The following is a 20,205-nucleotide window of genomic DNA, read 5'->3' as shown; positions in this document are numbered from 1 at the left end:
ATTTTGTTTTTGATTTTTGGCCCTCTAGCGGTCAATTTTGAAACTTTAGATGTTCTAGAAAGTTGTAGGGCTTGCTGAGAGCTTTCATTTGAGCTTAAGTTGATCAAAATCGGTCAAGCCGCTCTCGAGTTATGGCCGATTTTCGATGAAAAATTGTGGCGGCCATATTGACTAAACGGCTTGACCGATTTTCGAAAATGAGGTATCGTTGGAAAGGTCTTGATGGCCCCTACAACATATCAAAATTTCAGATTTATAGCTATTACAGGGGCTGAGATATAGCGAAAACAAATATTGGGGGTGTTCCAAAATGGCGGACGGAAGGGTGGGGGGTGGATTTGACCTCATAATCGGATTTCTTCCACCCGATATTTAAACTTTGCCGTTGACCGCAAGTCTCTATCTATTACCGTTCTCTTGTTATTAAGCGTTATACTTCGGCCGGACGGACGGCCGGCCGGACGGACGGAAAAGTTTTTTGGAGCATACGTTTTTTGGAATGTGGGGACCCTAATTCGTGCTCATACCAAGTTTGAGCCCGATCGGACAACATTGCATTTTAGGTGGTACACAGAAGCTGTGCTATTCTTTTCTTCGAAAGAATCACAGCTAAAAGGAGTATTTAAAAGAAAAAATAATTTTTGGAAATTATAAAAGAAAAAAAAGCTTAGCTTTTGCGTAATTGAGCAAAGTCCAAAAAAATTAAATCGCTTTTTAAAATTCCAAAAATGCGTTTTTTTTTAGAAAAGAAAAACTTACTGAAGTTTTTAGAGATGCGCGAGACATTCTATCTTGTTTTCACAGCGTGGTTAAAACTTCAACGTGGTATTTTGGATGTGTCATTCAAATCTCTAAAAAAGAAGTGAAGGAAAAAAAGGAAAAGTTTTTTTTCTGCAGGAAAAATTGTTGTTTTTCTTCGGGGAAAAAATTAAAGGGAAATAGTGAATTTCATGAGCATAGCATCGGCTAGTGCTGGTGCTTTTGGACAATCATCCAAGAAAGTGTGATTTACGTGAAATTTTGGAAAAATGGTGGGGCTGGTGGAGCAGCAGATGTCAGCTTTTCCAATTAATTCGCGAATTAAAGTTTCTAATGACTACGGGACAGTGAAATTTTTCGGAGAGGTACGTTAAAAATGCCACGCAGGACAAGGAGGGCGGAAGTTTCAGGTGTTTTGTGGGGATTTGGTGAGCTTATAAGTGGAATATTGTTTCTTTTTTCCAGATCAAAGGCTACTCTGGATTGTGGGTGGGCGTTGAGTGGGATGACCCACGTCGCGGGAAGCACAGTGGATGCGTCAATGAGATCCAGTATTTTGAGACAACATGCCCAAATGCGGGTTCCATGATTCGTCCGGGGAAGATAGCACCCTTTGATTCGCTGGCGGGGGCCATTGAGAAGCGCTACGTGCTCAATATTGGTAATCCCTTGGATGAAAATCTCATGCGGGAGGCCAAGGAAAATGTGAAGGCGTCCATTTTTGAGTTTGTCGGTGCCGAGAAGATTATGAAGAAGCAAAGTCATGTGGAACATCTCGAAGACATCTCAGTGGCATACTCCAATGCCCAAACTGCTGGGAATTTGATGCCCTTCTGCAATTTGGTTACCGTCAATCTCACAGCTACACTCATTTGGAATTGGAAAATTGTTGCCGATATTGCCAGTCAGCTACCACGACTCTCCTACTTGAACCTCTCGTAAGTATTCCTCTCTACCTGCAAACAAAGCTTGTCAGATTCTTATAAGAATTTTCTTTTGCATTTCCTATTAGGCAAAATCGTCTTGTCTTGCCGTCAGATTTGGATATTGTTGACCTCGAACCATCATTCCGTCACTTGAAGGACATTAATTTAAGCGACTGTGGCCTGAGCTCCTTTGAGGACATTCTCCACATAGCTAAGCTGTTCCCATGGATTGAATCCCTCTCGCTGCAGAAAAATAACATTTCACAGCTTATTGCGCCGGATTGCGATGTTGTCTTCAAAAATCTCCACTATTTGGATCTTCACAAGAATAATTTGAGCTCATTCGACGAAATTCTCAAACTTGGAAACATTGTGAACCTAAAGGTACTTCTACTCATGCAAAACGGACTACAGAGGATCAATCTACCGGATTGTGAGGCAACGGAATACGTGGAAATCTTCCCAAATCTAATGGAAATCAACTTGCGCGATAATCCGATTGAAAATGAGATTGAAACATTCAATGAACTGGACAAACTCAAATCACTCGCTATTCTCAATCAAACACCAGACCCAAAGTCGGGTTTTGAGAATATGTTTTCCAGAGCTGTGGGACTGATTAGCCATCTCAGGCAACTCAATAAAATATCAGTTAATTCAGGGAACAGACGTGATGCGGAATATGACATTTGGAAGCTGTACGGATGGGAGTATTTGCAAACAAGCGGGAGCCCCACGGAAAGAAAGAAATTTATGAAAAAGATTCGTACCTACGGAAGGATCGTTGAAAGTATGAATGAATGAAAGATTGTCTTTTATTTATTTTTTTAATTTAATTTTAATCTCTTTTTTTTGCAGAATATGGCTCTCCAGATGAATCTCTCGTACGTCCGCAGGTGAAGGTTTCCTCAGTGGTTGCCGTGAATCTTCTGGATCCAGAAGCCAATCGACTTGTACCGAAGAAACTCCCCAAAAAGATGACAATTCAGGCACTCCAGGGACTCGTTCTCAAGCTATTCAAATCAAATGCAGGAAGTCTCCCGATACTGAGCTATGTGGATGCTGAAAGGCAGGATGTTTGTGTTGTCCTAGACAACATGTCCAGGACACTGGATTACTACTCAATCCAGGATGGTGATACAATCATAATTCAGTGGTAGGAAAACTTTTTGTGCAGCAATTTATCTTTTTGTTTACAAAATTGAAAAGAAAATAAAATTTTAAGCACATGACAAACTTGGGATATTTCATATGACACTTCCGCGGAGAATTTCGTTTGTTCGCTATTGTTGGGGGAATTTTGGTTCATCAAATTGTGTGACAATTTGTGACATTTCTCCTCGCGTTTTTGCAAAAGTAAATTTCTTTTATTCGACCAAATTTCAATAAAAAATTCCACATTGTGCTATTGTTGCTGTTCCTTGTGCAAGTGTCTACCCGGGCACACTGGGGAAAGTGAAAATTTCGCATTATATTCATTTGGTATTCACAATAGGAAGGAAAAGTTGGAAATTGAGGTTAGGGTAGCCGAGAAAATTTCTTATCCGGCCTCCTGTGGCGTATTATTTCCCATCCCAATATGACATCCCCACTGGATCAAGACACAGTGCTCCAGGGCAGAGATCTCCATCTTATGTTTCGTTTCTGGGAGGAGAGGCACGCCACTCCGGGATTCGATCCATGTCCCATTCTTACCAGGTGAGTTACCCGGAATGACGCAATTCGAGCGTATTGCGAACTTTCTCGATTTCCGCCTGAAATTTCAACTTTCCACGCAATTGGGAAACTCATTAAACACCCAGGTGGAATCTAGCTGTAAGCAGGTGGTAGTAGTCGGGAATCAAATATGGAATTTTCCGCCAATGGCTTGGATGGGGAGGGGGGTAGAGTAAAATGTCAATGAATGAAAGAAAACAGCTGAGGTTTGTTTTTCTTTTTGCACGCGCGCAGACTAGCGGAGCTGATTGAGGAAGAAACGGAGATTTACATGCAAAAAGATCCAGATCCCTTCGATGAGCGTCATCCATCGCGTACTGATCCAGATTGTGAACTGGGGCGGATGCTTAAATTGCTCTTTAGAAAGGATAATTTTATGACCAGGGTAAGGAGGATGTCTTGAAAGGATAATTTGCAGAACTTTTGATTAATTTTTTTTTATTTGAAAATTTTCAGTTAATGAGTGACTACTTCCGGGACAACTTTTTCACGCGACAAAACATTCCCAAGAGTTCCATGGATCTCAATGTGGCAGCATGTCGACTGATTCTGGTGATAATGCCAGGCTTAGATACGTCAGCTGTGTTTCAGCGTGAACATGATTACCTCATCCATCGCCTCTATACATGGGCAGAAAGTAGTGCTGAACCACTGCAGAGCTACGCAACGGGACTTTTGGGGGCATCGATGGAAATTCAGGAAACAGCCACGGGATTTCGTGATCAGAATACTCACCTGTTGCCCATTATGCTGAAACGTCTCCATGCACTGCAAGCTACAAAAGTTGTCTACCAATATCCAAAGGTTATCGCAACCGAAGGAACATCCTCAGCATCCAATCTGCAGCTTCACGATGACTCCGCAATGGACACAGATGTACTACCTGATCAGCATTTGGGTGGTGGATCAGCACCTACCAGTCCGGAGGGAAATAAATCAGCTACAAGTCCCAAAATTCCCAATGGAAGCATCTACAAGTTCCGCAATTCAACCAATCTCAATACTTTGCTGCAGAATGAGCTGAGTACGAGCAATACGGAGAATAAATTTCACGTCCGCAATACAATACCCATCCATCCACCAACAACAGCCACAAGTCAGATGCTAATTCTACGCTATCTCGCCTCTATGGGGGAATATCAGGAATTCCTGGGACAGGTTTTTGAAAATAATGCAATGAGCATAATATTCCGGTATATTGAGAAGTTGGACAGCAAGGAGACCTGCTTGGCATTTGAGGCATTGAAATATTTAGCCTCTCTGCTGTGCCACAAGAAGTTTTCCATTGAATTTGTCGCGAATGGAGGTCTTCAGCGTCTTCTGCAAGTTCCTCGGCCAAGTCTCGCTGCCACTGGAGTGTCCATTGCTCTGTACTACCTGGCCTACTGTGAAGATGCCATGGAGAGAATATGCCTGATGCCACCTAAAGTAATTTCGGAACTTGTATCGTATGCTCTTTGGCTCTTGGGTTGTGCTCATGATTCTGGACGTTGTCACGCCACAATGTTCTTCGGGCTGTCGTTTCAATTTAAAGTGATCCTCGATGAATTCGACAGTCAGGATGGCCTACGGAAGCTCTACAATGTCATCTCTGTGCTACCCATCTTATCCAGCTCAGATGATGTCAATCTCAATGATGATGAGGAGAATGCTGTACGACAGCTGGTACGGCATGTGTGTGTCTCGCTCAAGAAGTACATGGAGAGTCACCTCTACTTCAAATACGCTCAAGTTACGCGGCAACAATCACCGTCAAATACGTACGGAATGCAACCACAATTTCGTGCCCCAAAGTGCAATCCCGAAGTTATTAGCGATCAAGTGAGGATGCTGCAGGAGATGCTTCCCGTACGTGCTCATTGGGCACCTGTGGATAAATTACTGGACTATGGAGGTGTTACAATTCTCCTCCGTATCATTGCCCTTACATACGAATGGAACTACAGTGGCCGGTGAGTTGTTTATACTTTATATAATATCATGAATGTACTTCTTTATAGGATTTACTTGCCTTTAGGTTTAATTTAGTTTTAGACTTTTGTACAATTTCTCATTGCAACGCTAGTTTTGAAACTTGCAGGGCTGAAACAGTTCGATCGGCTTTGGATGCACTGTCCATATGCTGTGTCATGCCGCGTGTTCATCAGGTTTTCTGTGAACGCCTCGAATTGCCGGATGATACATCAACGGCTGGGATGAATGTGATCCTAGGTGCGGCTGAGGGAGAAATTGTAGCTGATGCTGAAGTACAAAAATCCGCCCTTGCAGTCCTCGTGCACTGTGTCTGTGCTCCAATTCACAGGGTGAGTTGTGTTTTGTATTTTAGACATTCTTTATGTTCTTCATGACAGAATCCTTCAATGCTCCATGGAATTTGTTTTTCTTGCAGCCAAGTGGGATGGTAATACGTTTCGGATCGACGAAGAAGAAATCATCGGTGAATAAGATATCGGAGGAGATTATTCAAGCTATCTGGGAGTGTGTTCGCAGCACAAATGGCATTATTGTTCTACTCTCGCTAATGCAGATAAAGACACCGATAACTGATGCCGATTGCATTCGTGGTATGGCGTGCAGAGCTCTCGCGGGACTCGCACGATCGGACACAGTGAAGCAGATCATAAGCAAATTATCCCTCTTCACGAATGGACAACTGCAGAATCTCATGAGGGATCCAATTTTACAAGAAAAGCGTACGGAACATGTGCAATTTCAGAAGTACGCCCTAGAGCTCATGGAACGCGTGTCGGGGAAGACAAAGACGTCTAATAGTCAATTTGATGCATCCCTTGCAAATATTCACAAAGCCAATATTGTTGCACAGACAAAGATTCAATTCAATGAAGTTCAGCTGTATCAGCTAATACATCAGCATTTGGTGTCACGTGGACTTGCCGAATCGGCGGCAATGCTGCAAAGGGAAGCGGGTCTCCTGACGTCCAATCAGCAACAGAGATCGTTGCTTCATCTATCGCCGTACAGTTTTCGTTCACCAAATGCCAGTCACTTGTCCCGGAGTCGTTTGAAGCGTGAAACGAGTGTAACAAATGTGTCAGCCCTACTCTCAAGTGGGTCCTTCGTTGCAGCTGACACGTCGTCGCAAGTGTCGGCGAATTCTGTGCCAGTAAATGGAAAGATGGATGTTGAGGATTCATCCTTTGTCACATCCAGTACACCAATAAAGTTAATCAAAAAATCCGCTCCACCCAGTAATCCCACAAATACAACCAACACAAAGGAGACACCATTGTCAAATCAGAGATCACTGCAGAAGCAAATAAGTTCGTCGGATTCATTCATTGTGACCACAAATCAAAAGGAAATGACGACGTATCATCACCAGCCGAATAGTATAACACTTGAAACGATAATTACGGAGTATCTGACAAATCAGCATGCTCTCTGCAAGAATCCCATGTCTACATGCCCGCAATTTGATCTCTTTGTCCCACACAAATGTCCCGATCCGCGTCCAAATAAAATTTCAGGAATGTGCCTCAATTTTGCCGATCGCTTCTTCCGACGACACGCTGGATTCAATTCCAAACGTCTCGACAGGCATCTTGTACACTCAAATTTCTCAAGTACGCGTACACTGAGATCCCAAGAACCCGATATGTTCTTCACATGCTGCGACTTTACACCATGCTCATCGTACGTTGTTGTGGGTTGTTTTAGTGGCGAAGTGAAGGTCTACAACATCAATGATGGCACAGAGGAGTTCTCCAATGAATGCCACGATTCCAATGTGAGCAATGTGAAGATTAGTCGCGATGGGAAGTTCCTTCTCACGTCGTCTCAGTGGCAATCGCCACCCTTCACCTCCCATTTGTGGCGCATGGAGAATCGTCAATTTGAAATAATGTGGTCAGCTTCGGATGATGAATACTGCGAATTTAGCAATGTTACCCAGGATAAGGTTCTCTGTACAAAGTCAGAAGTTGCCACAATTTGTGATCTTCACACAGGAACGACAATTGCAACATTCGCTCCAAAAGTCTTCAATCAATATACAAAGAATCGCGCAACATTTTGCCCCACGGATGAGCTAATTTTGTCCGATGGGGTTCTATGGGATGTTCGAAGTAGAGTTGAGATACACAAGTTTGATAAACTCAATCAAACACTTTCGGGTGTCTTCCATCCAAATGGACTCGAAGTGGTGTCCAATACGGAAGTTTGGGATCTTCGGACTTTCCATTTGCTACGAACTGTGCCAATTCTTGATCAATGTCACGCCATCTTTTCCCCGCAAAATGTTATTTATGCATTCAGTGTGGAGCAAGACACGAGATTGGATGATAATTATGGATTCAATTCGAGCTTCAAGACGTTGGATTGTTACGATTATTCCAGTATTGGTGAGTTTATCCTTTCTATCAACCTTCCACAGACACTAAATAATAACAAAATGCCCCAAAATATGCCAAAAATGCAAACAATGACGTCACAATTGCGATTTTTACGTATTTTTATTTGCAGCAACAATGGATGTAAAGAGGAATATTCATGATCTGTCTGTAAATCGTCATGGGAGCACTATAGCTGTGGTAGAGAACAATGGAGATTATGATTCAGTCCAGGAATCCGTAATACGACTCTACACCGTGGGAAGGAAGAAAAACTTTGAAGATGAAGTTGAGGATGAGGAGGAAGAATCCGAAGGCTCTGAGGATGGAACGATATCAGACACGGAATCCGTAGAAGGTAAGTTTCAAACATTTCAAATTATTTTCTCTGCAGATAAGAGATTTTTCTATAATTAAATTTTAAACTTTTTTTTCTAAAGCCCTCCTGCGGGACAACGGAAGGGATGGCGGTGGTGACAATGACAATGGAGATGGGGGCAATAATGATGGTGATCGACGACAAAATAGACGACGAAGACGCCGTCAGGTTGGAAGGAGGAACTTCATGAGGATACTGGGCCTTTCGCCACGAAGTACTTCAAGCAGCAGCGAAACAGGTAGTGACTATTTGGCCAGCTCAGTGAACAATGATGATGACGACGATGACCAGGAGGGAGACAATCCAAATGACGATGAAGCAGAGGATTTGTTTATTCCCGAACAAGATGATGATTCCTGGACGAGTGTCTCAGATTGAAAGCCAGATTAAAAAAAAGGAGGAAAACCCTTAAATATCTCCCGTTAGACCTTCAAAAGGATTTTGGATTGTTTTTTTTTTTCTTCAAAAGGAATTTTTTTAAGGAAAAACTTTTGTAATTATATTGTAATAACATTTTTACAGCAGTGAGCTTTTAAGATGTGCGTATAAGATTTATAGTGAGAGGTCATCGGGAGAAGAAGAAAAAAGTTGTGCGTGACACAATTTTCCAAGTAAATGTGGAAGAAACAATAAAAAAATGTAAGTAAATGATGATTAAAAATTGATACTATATTTTCCAAAGAATTTATGGAGAAAATCTATTGGAAATTGGAGCTTATGGAAAATTCTCTACACCCACATCTCATGCAATTATCGCCAAAACTATTAGGATTGGTCAAGGGTCCTGCAAGTTTGCAAATGGAAAAAAAAATTTCAAAAATTAGGGACTCCCTAAAAAGAATTTTAATTTATTTTTAGGCTAAAAAGGTAAGGAAATAATAAATCTGCTGTGATTCTGCGTGGAGTATTCCCAAAAAGTTTATTTCCCTATCCTCAATTTTTACCAGATATAGACTTTACAATATTTTCTGAGAAAGAATAGATCACATGCCCATAGGAGCCTATCGGATGTGCGAACTTACCAAAATATATTTTCTTATATTTGCTTTAGTTATTTTATTTATCTATATGTGTTTATGTATAGGGGAAAACGGGGTTATATGTTATATCACAAAATAATCAATCAGTGCACATTTTTTTGAACTTATCTCTTTAGTTTTTAAGTTCATTAAAGATCTACCTTTGATGCAATTTCTTAATTTTATTTTAAAGAAATTAGCAAAATTAATTTTCAATTAAAATAATTTTTTTATAATAACGAAAGATTGTTTCTGTCCAAAATCTTTTAAAAATAAAGATTTTGACAGTTTGCATTTCTAAATTATTCTTTTGTTGTGCGATAAAAGAGAAACAAAAGGGTTCCTGTTACAGAAATTTCTCAGAAAGATTTTTGAAAATTCTTAGAAAAATAGTTTTCTTTAAAATACGTCTAAATGAAGAAAAAATACGCCGAAATCTTGTAAAAATACATACATAATGGGTCTATTCACGTTTCTCATATCGAGAAAAAATGATCATGACATTTTTTCCTGACATTTTTTTTGTCATTCCCTCTCACTCCCACTAATGTATTTCCCTATCTTTCGTCTTTTTCTGACGCATGTCGCAGGAAGATGTTTTTTTTCTGACATTCTTTTTCCAGCTCTTGCGTAGTCAACATATTTCTTGGTTTTCTGCAATTTTCTTTGTGAATTGTGGTATTTCATCTCGTGAAAAGTGAAAAGCGGCTTGTGGAAGTGTTCTTAGTGCCTGTGAAAGTGTGAAAAGTGGAAAATCGTGGGTATTTATCGGCCAAATAAGTGAAATCAGTGAAGTTTCGACAGCAAAACATTCATTCCCGGACCAATTTTTTCCGCGTTCAGGTGGAATTCCACCACCCAGGAAGCATTTCCCTGACCCCACACAGACCTTTTGTGTTGCAGATGATCTGTGGGAAGTTCCAAAAAACCTGCAGGAAGTGATTTGTGTCGTGAAAATACAGAAAAATATCTCGTAAAAATTGGTCAGGGAAAGAATGTTTTGATTTTTCACTTCGCGCATTTTCACATATTTGACCGCTAAATGACCATAAATTTCCACTTTTCACTGCTTTCCTGGCACTGTGGACTCTTTAGCTAAGCATTTTCCACTTTTCTTTGAGGAAAATATCCCCAAATGCTGAGAAAATTCATGAAAAACATGTGCACAAGAAAAAAGGCATGCCATGAAAAAAAAATGTCGGTATTATGTGTCAGAGAAAGACGAAAGATAGGGAAATACATTAGTGGAAGTGAGAGGGAATGACAAAAAAAATGTCAGGAAAAAATGTCATGATCATTTTTTCTTGACATTCTTTTCCTGCATAGCACCATAAAATATTTTTCATAGAACATCAAAAATCTTGTTGATCGAATTGTAAAAAAAAAGAAAATTAAAGATTTATCATAGAATTGACCTCTTTCTTTAGAAAAATCAGATGTAGAATCAACTCAAAATCACTTATATTTTGGCCTAAATGTTAAATTAACGTTAATTTTCTCGTGATTGAGAAAGTCCTTCTCTGAAAAACACAAGTATGTAAGAAAAATACTTAATTTTCTTTATAAAAATCGCAGAAATCGCATAAGGAAGAATGTTAGTCCTACCTGGAGCATATTGATGAACAGCTTTTAGAATCCTTTGGAAAAATAGTCCAAAAACCATTTTTTGCATTGAGATATCAAAAAATGTCCTAAAGTTAGGTTATAAAACGATAAATTTCCTATTAAATAGTTGTAATTAAATATTTTTGGAACTCACAAAAAAGTCAGGAAGGAGATCTAAAAAAAAAGTGTAACAAACTGCCCCGATTTCCCTTATGTCGCTTTCTGAGACAGCAAATATCGTATCTGCATAACGACAATCCCATACAATAACTTTATACGACATTTGGTGTTGCAAACAGCGATGTGCTTATTCCTTGTGAACTGTGTGATGTGAAGTGTAATTGTGCCCTTTTTACGTGGATATTCATGAAAATTAATTAACAATTAAAGTGCGGAAAGGTTGAAAGATGCAGAAACCATCTGGGCCAAACACTCTGATCCACCTCTTGCACCGCGAAAGTGGGAAAAATACTCGACTTTCCTTCCGTCAGCATCTCTTTGGAGAACGCCTCAAAGTGGCCAATAATCTCTACCGGAAAGACTTGGTCTCACACACAGGATGTGTCAATGCAATTGAATTCTCCCGCGATGGGGAGTACATGGCATCAGGTGAGCTATCCCCATTTCTCATTCTTGGTTGAATCAATCTTCCCAAAAGAGGTGCTCCTCCTCTCTACACCTCCATTGAAATTTCACTCTGACAATTTTTGCAGCATTTTTCAATGTAATTTGCATGGATTGATTGGGATTAAAGTTGTTCAGACATTGCAAATTTATGTTTAGCAGTTGATACGGGTACGGAAGTAGCATTGGGGTGCTAAATATAAAGTAAATTTGGGAAGAATTTTCATTTGTCAATTGACATTTCATGCGAACCCCTCCTTTTGGCTACGAATGATTTTTTGTGTCGACATTTCCTTTGTTGCAATGAGATCCTCCATATAACCGGCTTCCTTTCTTCCCATTGACAATCCACAGGTGGAGATGACAGAAATATCCTTCTGTGGCACCTGGAGACCGCCCTAGCAGAGAAACAGAAGCCCTGCCGTATGAAGAGTCAGCACCTCAGCAATATCTTCTGTCTTGGCTTTAATAGCAACAACACCAGAATCTTCTCTGGGGGTAATGATGATACCGTGATTGTACACGATGTCTCAAGGTATGACCATTCTCTCTCTCTCTCCTTGTTCAAGATAAAATAATAATTTTCATTCCATTTCTTCTCTCCTCCACACACCTTCCTCCATTTCAGTGGTGAAACAATCGATGTCTTCACACACACAAAGCCCGTTTATGGGTTGTCAATAGACTCAACAAATGAGCAAATTTTCGCCACTGCCTGCGAGGATGGGAAACTGCTGATATTCGATCTGAGATTGAGTACCGAAGTCCTCAATGTGGCCAAATGCCGTGCCCCCTTTCATGCTGTAATGTTCCATCCGTTGGATGGAAGTTTTCTCGTGAGCGGCAATGCCAAGGAAGGTGCCTCCCTTTGGGATTTGCGTCGTCCGAAAACACCAACAATCCGCTATGGGTTCCGTGAGGATACATCCCAGAGCTGCATGAGTGTTCGCTTCAATACCCTTGGGAATCACATACTCGCTCTAAGGCGACGCCTTCCACCAATTCTATACAACACCCTTTCCCCGGATCCCATTTGCCAATTCTACCATCCCGACTACTACAACTCCTGCACCATGAAAAGTTGTACTTTTGCCGGAGAAATGGATGAGTACGTACTATCGGGATCGGATGATTTTAACCTCTACATGTGGCGTATTGGGGATGCTGATTGCACAAAAACAGATCAATGGGTGGACACAAATCAGGTGGTTCTCTACGGGCATCGTTCTATTGTCAATCAAGTTCGCTACAATTCGCAAAAGTGCATGATTGCATCATCGGGTGTGGAGAAGGTTGTAAAGATTTGGATGCCATTCCCTACAGAGCACTGGGATGGGGGACTTGTGGAAAGACCACTTGGTCCTGAAAATCCCCGTCGTATCTACACGCACGATGAGTATCTCTCAATGGTGCACATTGGTGGTCAAAGCTTGGCACAGGATTACAATAATCAGAGCACCGTGGAGGATCCCCGGATGATGGCATTCTTCGATTCACTCGTTCAGCAGGAGATTGAGGGATGGAACAGCACAGACAGTTCAGATTCACATCAACAGACCGAGTACAGCTACAACAGCTCACGCCCAACATCATCGCAATCATCTGACAGTGAGTCCGTGCACTACTTCTCGCAGCGTGATCTCTACCGGCACCGTATGGCCAACAATCCGAGTAAGCCACAGCGATCCATCTACCTCAATCGCATTGCATACTTGATCTCCACAAAGAGGAATACCCTAAAGAGATTGGCCCTCAAGGGTGCCGTCAATCACACACCAAATCGCGTGAAAATGGGTAAACTCTCTGGGCGCAAAGTCAAAAGGTCAGGCTTTAGGGGTACGCGAAAAGCTTCATCCACAAAGAGAGTAGCAACACGTCATGGTACGAAGACAGCGTACAGACGTCGTTGCACAGATCAAAGTACAGACACAGAAGTGCCCAAGAAAGTGCCGACAAAGAGGCGAGTTCAGACATTTCATCACAACCCACACTTCCGTCTCACATTCCGTCGGAAAGGCAAATCCACAAATCCAGCCACGAGTGAGTAAACACCAAATAATTCTCTAAATTTAACAATATTTTTCTTCTAACACCCTTAAAATTCTTTTCTGATTCATTCCCCAGAGCCTTCTGATACAAGCTCCGATGAGAATTCAAGTGGAAATTGTTTTGGAGCCCCAAGGAATGCGTGTAATTTGCCCACCACAGCCACAACAACAACGACCAACCCTAATGGCGTGAATACGTGTGATAATGCAGCCGATATTCCCAGCACAAGTACGGGCATCACATCAAACGGGAAGGGTTTACTCTTCCGTCTTGCTCAGCAATCTATGGACTCAGATGATGACGATGACGACGATCACCTGCCAAGGATGCAAAATGGAGTATCCAATGGACGCTGCGGGCCTGCAGAAGTGAGCGGCCGGCGACCGATGTACCACAATACGGATATCTATTCGAGCCATTCAAATTCACGCCTATCCAATAGTAGCTGCCACAATGATGATTCCACCAGCAATGATAGTTTCCTCGATCACTCGGCCAGCACTACAAAGCAGAATAAGTGGAAATGTGCATCACAGACCCCCAAGACACCGCTGGAAAAGACAGAGTTGACAAATACACCCGATAGTGGGATAGCCTCTGTCCTCACAGCTGGTGAGACTTCTCAGTATCAATGCAATTCATCCGGTGCCGGAGGATCATCGATGCCACCATCGACGTCCTCCGGATCGGCAGGGCAGCAGCAGACTGAAAATGGTACAAGCAGTATCGGTGGTGAGGCCGAAGAAGAAATTGCCGTATCATATAAAATCTTTCAGCAGAAAGTAGCTCGAGTACGACGGAACTATCGGCATCACTTTGGCGATGAATCCAATAGCGATTGAAGTGAGGGAAGTTTGTCTGTTTATTTTTTTTTATTGTCTGTGTGGGAGGAATTATCCCATTTCCAAGCGACATCCAATCGATATAAATGAGAGGAAGTAAGTTAAGAAAAGTAATCTACAATGGATTGAGCAACAATATCCCCCCTCCCTTAATATGAATTTTGCTTATGACACTGTCTTATGTATAAGGATAAATGATAAATGAAAATTATTGAGTGATTATCAACTGACTTTTTGAACATTTTCATCTAAATAGCTGAAATATTAAGAAAATATGAATTGCTGTGAGGGACAGAAACAACGCATTGTCGTATTCAATGAAAAAATATGTAATTAAAGGTAAAAAGAATGCTCCTGCATTTTATAATAATAATAATAATTCAGATTACTCAGTAGGGAGGAAATGCTCAGTATCGATGCTGGAATAGATGTGTCCCTCGAGAGACATAGCTTCAGTGATTTGACTGAAATGAATAGTCACACATGCATTGGCTTGTGTCTCCAAAATTTAATATTGGAGCTTATTCTGGCAAAAATATTTTCTTTTCTATCTATTTCGTCTTACAAGGGATTTTGTAAGATTTGGCATTCCCAGAAAAATTTCTTTTTCATTCTTTTATAGTAACACATACACAAACCTCCGAAATTAGAACAAGAAAACAGATGTCGCTGTTAAAATTTAAGTTTTATCAAACGAAGTGAAACCGAAGATAGACGAAGTGAAATAAGTTAATGTAAATAAAGAAAATGAGGTTAAAGTTAAGTGAATTTATCAACAAAACACAATGGATTATTCGATTTTTGGTAAAAATTTAACCCTTTTAAAGTATTTTTGCATATTCCATGCAAAAATTTTTCCATGAATTAAGAGTTTTTTTTAAATTTTTTTTTTATCTAGACTATCATGGAAAAAAATTGAATCATCCGGAGCTTTTGAACATCTGTGGCATCCACGGATTCCGGGAAAGAATACCCGGACAACTCCCAGGCAGCATGAAATTTTTGTTTAGTAAGCAGGATCTTATGCGGAATGATGGAAGCATTTGTGGAAGAGTTGAAATTGGTGGGACCAGCTCTCCGGAATGGCATTAAGAGAAGAAGTCGCGAATCTACATAGAATGTTCCTTAATAAAATGTCTTCCCATACTCTAACTTTTGCCTTTTTTCTACACTACAGAAGTATCTTTTAATGCAGTGCCTGTGTGAATGCATAATTCTAATCATCTTCCTCAAGGCCAAGTCTCTGAAAATGATTGACATTCGTTGGCATAATTCACAAAAAATGGTCAGAGTTTTTCCACATATTTCACAATAATTTTTGTTAAAAAACAATTCCAAACACTCAGATTCATGTAAAATATCCGTCAAAGTAGTCAATTGTTGCCTATGATGATAAGGAATCATGCTTTGGTGGTCACAAAATTCACAAAAAGATTGAAAAAGCACCTCGACAGGTCCTTATAAATCACTAGTAAACCCTAGCCCCCAATCACGTGTGAGCAAACTCCATTTTAAGCTATAAAAGGGGGCGTATATTAGTAGGGGGGCTGAATAATACGGTACCCCGAAAAATTCTAAAAATAAAAAAATTCCGTTATCTGACCCTTCAGCAGGTAGGAAATGGGAAAAAATCAATTTTTCTGTGGGGGTGCTACAAAGGGGGGTTGGGGCGGAATCCCATATAGCGCTTGCAACTCGTATTGACCCCCTCTACCCCCCTACCAAATTTCATCAAGATCGGCCCAGCCGTTTCGGAGGAGTTCATGTGCCACAGACAGACAAACAAACATTTTCAGCTTTATATATTAAGATATGATTTTGTAAGATTTTCTTACAAGTTATAAGAAAAAATTCGGCCGGAATACCAAAACCTTTTCTTTTCTATTATAGCAAAAATGTTTCTCGCGACGTGTTCTAAAAGTTGAAGTGTGAAACTTTTTAGATCTTACAAATTTATAAGTTTTTTTTGTGAGAATGCCAAAAAACCTTATAACTCACGAATTGTAAGAAAAGAAAAGAAAATATTTTTGCCAGAATTAGCTCCATTATCTTTTTTGGCACTTACCGAATTTCCGCGACGGGGATGTGCTTGAACTTCTGATGAATCTGATTGATGCTGATTCCCTCCTCGGATGTGTGATTCTTGATGGCTTGGTAGATGAGAAGGGGCTTCCCCTTAAGCCCCGTTGCAAAACTCCCATTGTTTGGTGCGTCTACCTCCATAGTTGGATCCTTCATTGGGGCCGCATTTCCACCATTATCCATCAGACGTAGATACTGTTCCGCCTGGAATCGTGCGTGCATCACCTCCAGCAAGTGTGTTGTAACTTCATTAACCGACTTGATCGGCATAATCTTGAAGATCATGATAACTTTTGCACCACTATGGGTACGTGCCATTCCATATACACGGACATAGGAATTGATGGCAATATGTTCTTTGTTTTCGGGTTTTCCTTCCTCCAACCACAGGTGCGCATCAATTTTTCCCGTATGATCCTCAAGTTTGTACATAATCCTCGTAGATGTGTGCTCCACACTCCTGGCAATTGCTACGAGTGATATAACACCGTAAGTAAAACCAAAGATCTTAATTCCATCATCTCCCAGTTGATAGATCTGCTGAATAACAAGCGGGGCAACACCTTCCTTACTTTCCGGACCACTAGGTCCACCACCACCCTGGGTTGCAGTGAATCCACCTCCAGTGACTACAAATTACAGAAACTCGTTAAAAATTGCTCCTTCAATGCAATAATAACGCATAACTTACAACTCTCATTCATTTTTCAGCGTATTTTCAGGAATTTTCCAACAAATAAGATTGTGAAATTGATTTTAAGGTTAGAACCCCAATTGATGCCTTTTCACAAGTTTTGCAGCTTCCTCTTGCAAATTCTCTAAATAATTACACAACGTTACCGTTCAATCTTCTTCCGTAGGTTGTTTTTCCACTAAAACAGCTTAATTTTTAGAAATTTTCTGATGTGAAACAAAATACGCGCGGAATGATGAAAAATGCAATCCCGTTTGGAAAAGAGATTGGAAAATCTTGAGATATTCCTATGAATGTCTGTTTTATTCCCAATTGCACTTTTCTATAGGGCTGTCCCAAATTATCCAGCAGATTTTAACGGAAAAGTAACGTTCGTATTCTGCGAACCATTATGGGACAACCCAATATATGGTTTACGAGATGGCATGAGGAAAAATATCTTCGTCTCACTCTGCGTTTTGCGAGGTGCGTTTGGAACGTGTGGAATTAACTACTACATGCGCATGTTTGTGTGGAACTTATGCGGAATTTTTTTTTTAAAATTAATTTTTCTGGGAAAAACTCATTTTTTTTGGCTCCAAAGTTGCCGGGAATGCAAAAAAAGGAATTTCGCTGAAATATCAGTGACGTGCACCGTCTCATTTTTTCTTGGGCAAACAGTACCAAAAAAAAATAGCAGTGTGGTTGCTTTTGGAACTACATTTCTGGCGCCAAATTCAAAAAGGAGAGCGGCAAAAAAGAAAATAAATGAAAAATTAGCCAATTTGATTGATTAATCCCAGCTTAATCGTTCTTCAAATAATACAATGTTGACGAGAGTGCCATTCGTGCCATTATTATTTGCAGCCTATAAAGATAAAAGCTCCATTGTTCAAGATATGAAAAATACGATCGAGACGATTTTTATTGCTCTCCAGTGTGGCATGATTCTGATAAAATCCCGAATAATTTATTTTTCATCTCATTCGTCTGTTTGCACTACCCTTTTTCTTCGCATCACACATGTATGCCGTTGTAGTTAATTGAGATTGTAAATAAAAAAAAAAAGAGAAACTCTGTGATAAGGTTACGCAGGTTAATTTATGTTTAAGGCACTTGCAATCCGTGGAAGAAATTTTTTTATGTAATTTTTACGAGTTGTGTGACATTGATTCATTTCATATTTTTGTTAGAAAAGATTAGGAATAATCGATAGAGATATTTTCTTTGAAAGATTACCCAAATACCAAAAAAACAATCTATAAAATCTTCTTCGCATGAGTGGAGTGCCTTAACTTTAAAATCATGGTTGGTTTCGTCGGTTGATTGTCGTGCTCGCTCGCATAAAAATTTGGAAGCAATTATCATTAAATGTGTTGGACTCTGGTGGGTTAGTGACACACGAGACGTCCACCGAGAGTGGAGTATTTTTCCCCCACAGTCCGTGTCCGCAGCTGTGAGACCATGAGACTGACGTCATATAAATCTATCCTCCGAGACAGGAGAGTTTTCGTGGATTTCCTGGCCATTCTCTTTGGCATCGGCTCGTGGATTGGCATCAATTCAACCTTTGTGCAATTCCCCCTACTTGTGGCATTAGCTCCTGAGCGATGGGACCTTCCGTCATTCATCGTTGTGATTATACAACTGGGCAACCTTGGTCCACTCGCCTACACACTCATCCAGAAGTATTCCCCAAAGAAAATTCTGGATGCTCATGTGATATACGGGATACTGGGAATAGGGTGTATGGCAGCACTAGCCATGTGCTTCGTATACGATATAACTGCCTATGTGGCAGGGATGCAGAGGAGTGTCTGGTTGTTTGTTGTTGTTTTCTTCCTTGCCCTCGTGGGATGTTCCAGTTCGGTACTCTTCATGCCATACATGGGACGTTTTAGGGAAATCTATCTAATAACATACCTCATCGGTGAGGGCCTCAGTGGCTTCCTACCAAGTACATTAGCCCTCATCCAGGGAGTTGGCGGCAATGACCAGTGTGTTTTGCGCAATACCACCGATGGAGGGCAAGAGTATGAGCTGTACACTCCACCACCGCGCTTTGGAACTGCACAATTCTTTGCCTTCGTCACCACCTTCATGGTCGTGAGCTTGGGCGCCTTTGTGCTCCTTGAGAATCTCAGTGTTTGCAAGAAGGAGTATGCAGCAGTGAAGATTGACAGGGGCAATAAGTATACGTACGATGAGTCATCAAAAATTAATGAAAGTGGAGAACAGCTCACTCTCCAGGAAGATTCGGGATTCACAAACCTCTCCGTGACAACTTACAGAGCTCTCCTTGTTCTCATGGGGATCATCTGTATGTTCGGCAATGGGATTTTCCCCAGCATTCAATCATATTCATGCCTCCCATATGGGAATATCGCATATCACTTAACAGTGACCCTGAGCTCTATCGCCAATCCCCTAGCATGCTTCTTGGCAGTCTTTTTGCCCCACACATCCATACGTATGATCTCCATACTCAGCTCAATTGCCACAGCCATTGGTGTCTATGCTGTGGCTACAGCTGTAATGAGTCCATCGCCACCTCTCCTTGGCAATATTGGAGGAGAAATCCTTGTGGTGAGAGTCAATGCTTCTCCTGCTCTTATCTTTTCTTTTTCTAATAAAATTTAATCTTCTTTCAGGTTCTATCGTGGACAGTACTCAATGGTCTCATAAGCTACATGAAACTATCCATAACAACAATATTCCGCCAACAGGGTGGAAAATCCTTAGTTTGGGTGGGAGGTGTTTCACAAATAGGTTCTTTTAGTGGTGCAATCCTGGCATTTGTACTTATAAATAATGCTGAGCTTTTTACATCCTACACACCGACGTGTCCAGCAACGCCATAAATATTGTTTGGCACTAGTTTTGTATTCCGTTTTATAGTTTTTTTTTAAATAAAGACAATTAGTATTTAGGAGTCCTAAATTTCGCTTTGAATTATCTCAGTTTAATCAATATACGTAGAGAGATCATGAAATTCTTAAGAAGGATTACAAAGGATTCTTTTAATTTGAGGAAGATCAACAATAAATTGAGAACGTGACGAAGCAACCTTTAGTTTGATATGCAATCAGTTCATTGACTTTGAAAATTTAACAATGCATGAAACGACCAAAATTCTGATGAGATCATAAAGTCAACAATCCGTGCAAACAGCAAAGAGTTCC

General features: G+C 40.7%; 5 protein-coding genes across 6 annotated transcripts; 4 read left to right on the top strand and 1 right to left on the bottom strand.

The window, feature by feature from the left end:
- The first annotated feature begins 767 nt into the window (after positions 1-767).
- Positions 768-2,921, top strand: LOC129797107 (tubulin-specific chaperone E). The gene is made up of 4 exons (XM_055839423.1): positions 768-1,124; positions 1,225-1,697; positions 1,772-2,475; positions 2,544-2,921. Exons 1-4 carry the CDS (start codon positions 1,029-1,031, stop codon positions 2,843-2,845), a joined length of 1,575 nt encoding a protein of 524 aa, XP_055695398.1. The 5' UTR covers positions 768-1,028; the 3' UTR covers positions 2,846-2,921.
- Positions 2,922-2,990: 69 nt separating this feature from the next.
- LOC129797099 (protein mahjong) lies at positions 2,991-8,813 on the top strand. 2 transcript variants are annotated; one of them, XM_055839413.1, is made up of 7 exons: positions 2,991-3,383; positions 3,636-3,786; positions 3,858-5,353; positions 5,482-5,704; positions 5,791-7,762; positions 7,884-8,108; positions 8,191-8,813. In XM_055839413.1, the coding sequence occupies exons 1-7, from the start codon at positions 3,265-3,267 to the stop codon at positions 8,505-8,507; spliced, it is 4,503 nt and encodes a 1,500-aa protein (XP_055695388.1). In that variant the 5' UTR covers positions 2,991-3,264; the 3' UTR covers positions 8,508-8,813. The 2 variants fall into 2 exon arrangements, with proteins under 2 accessions (XP_055695388.1, XP_055695387.1); XM_055839412.1 differs by having other exon boundaries at positions 5,467-5,704.
- A 2,211-nt stretch (positions 8,814-11,024) lies between these two features.
- Positions 11,025-14,490, top strand: LOC129797104 (uncharacterized). The gene is made up of 4 exons (XM_055839419.1): positions 11,025-11,362; positions 11,732-11,912; positions 12,006-13,417; positions 13,502-14,490. Exons 1-4 carry the CDS (start codon positions 11,161-11,163, stop codon positions 14,266-14,268), a joined length of 2,562 nt encoding a protein of 853 aa, XP_055695394.1. The 5' UTR covers positions 11,025-11,160; the 3' UTR covers positions 14,269-14,490.
- Positions 14,491-14,581: 91 nt separating this feature from the next.
- LOC129797113 (replication protein A 32 kDa subunit) lies at positions 14,582-17,389 on the bottom strand. The gene is made up of 3 exons (XM_055839432.1): positions 17,042-17,389; positions 16,334-16,979; positions 14,582-14,732 (listed from the first exon to the last, which is right to left on the bottom strand). The coding sequence occupies exons 1-3, from the start codon at positions 17,052-17,054 to the stop codon at positions 14,654-14,656; spliced, it is 738 nt and encodes a 245-aa protein (XP_055695407.1). The 5' UTR covers positions 17,055-17,389; the 3' UTR covers positions 14,582-14,653.
- A 340-nt stretch (positions 17,390-17,729) lies between these two features.
- Positions 17,730-19,963, top strand: LOC129797109 (solute carrier family 52, riboflavin transporter, member 3-A). Its single transcript, XM_055839425.1, has 2 exons — positions 17,730-19,609; positions 19,675-19,963. Exons 1-2 carry the CDS (start codon positions 18,488-18,490, stop codon positions 19,882-19,884), a joined length of 1,332 nt encoding a protein of 443 aa, XP_055695400.1. The 5' UTR covers positions 17,730-18,487; the 3' UTR covers positions 19,885-19,963.
- The last annotated feature ends 242 nt before the right edge of the window (positions 19,964-20,205 follow it).

The sequence above is a fragment of the Lutzomyia longipalpis genome, chromosome 1 (assembly GCF_024334085.1).
Source record: "Lutzomyia longipalpis isolate SR_M1_2022 chromosome 1, ASM2433408v1".
NCBI classification, from domain to species: domain Eukaryota; kingdom Metazoa; phylum Arthropoda; class Insecta; order Diptera; family Psychodidae; genus Lutzomyia; species Lutzomyia longipalpis.
Note: the sequence above shows the minus strand (reverse complement) of the source record. Positions and strands in the feature narration are given on the sequence as shown.

Coding starts and splice junctions, on each gene's coding strand:
- LOC129797099 (XM_055839412.1), top strand. CDS start 3,265: ATGACATCCCCACTGGATCAAGACACAGTGCTCCAGGGCAGAGATCTC. Junction 3,384..3,635: donor CCATGTCCCATTCTTACCAG/GTGAGTTACCCG, acceptor GCACGCGCGCAG/ACTAGCGGAGCTGATTGAGG. Junction 7,763..7,883: donor TTACGATTATTCCAGTATTG/GTGAGTTTATCC, acceptor TTTTATTTGCAG/CAACAATGGATGTAAAGAGG.
- LOC129797113 (XM_055839432.1), bottom strand. Junction 14,733..16,333: donor ATCCCCGTCGCGGAAATTCG/GTAAGTGCCAAA, acceptor TATTCATTTCAG/TCAAATCACTGAAGCTATGT.
- LOC129797104 (XM_055839419.1), top strand. CDS start 11,161: ATGCAGAAACCATCTGGGCCAAACACTCTGATCCACCTCTTGCACCGC. Junction 11,913..12,005: donor ATTGTACACGATGTCTCAAG/GTATGACCATTC, acceptor CCTCCATTTCAG/TGGTGAAACAATCGATGTCT. Junction 13,418..13,501: donor ATCCACAAATCCAGCCACGA/GTGAGTAAACAC, acceptor TTCATTCCCCAG/AGCCTTCTGATACAAGCTCC.
- LOC129797109 (XM_055839425.1), top strand. CDS start 18,488: ATGAGACTGACGTCATATAAATCTATCCTCCGAGACAGGAGAGTTTTC. Junction 19,610..19,674: donor TTGGAGGAGAAATCCTTGTG/GTGAGAGTCAAT, acceptor ATCTTCTTTCAG/GTTCTATCGTGGACAGTACT.
- LOC129797107 (XM_055839423.1), top strand. CDS start 1,029: ATGGTGGGGCTGGTGGAGCAGCAGATGTCAGCTTTTCCAATTAATTCG. Junction 1,125..1,224: donor CAGTGAAATTTTTCGGAGAG/GTACGTTAAAAA, acceptor TCTTTTTTCCAG/ATCAAAGGCTACTCTGGATT. Junction 1,698..1,771: donor CTCTCCTACTTGAACCTCTC/GTAAGTATTCCT, acceptor ATTTCCTATTAG/GCAAAATCGTCTTGTCTTGC.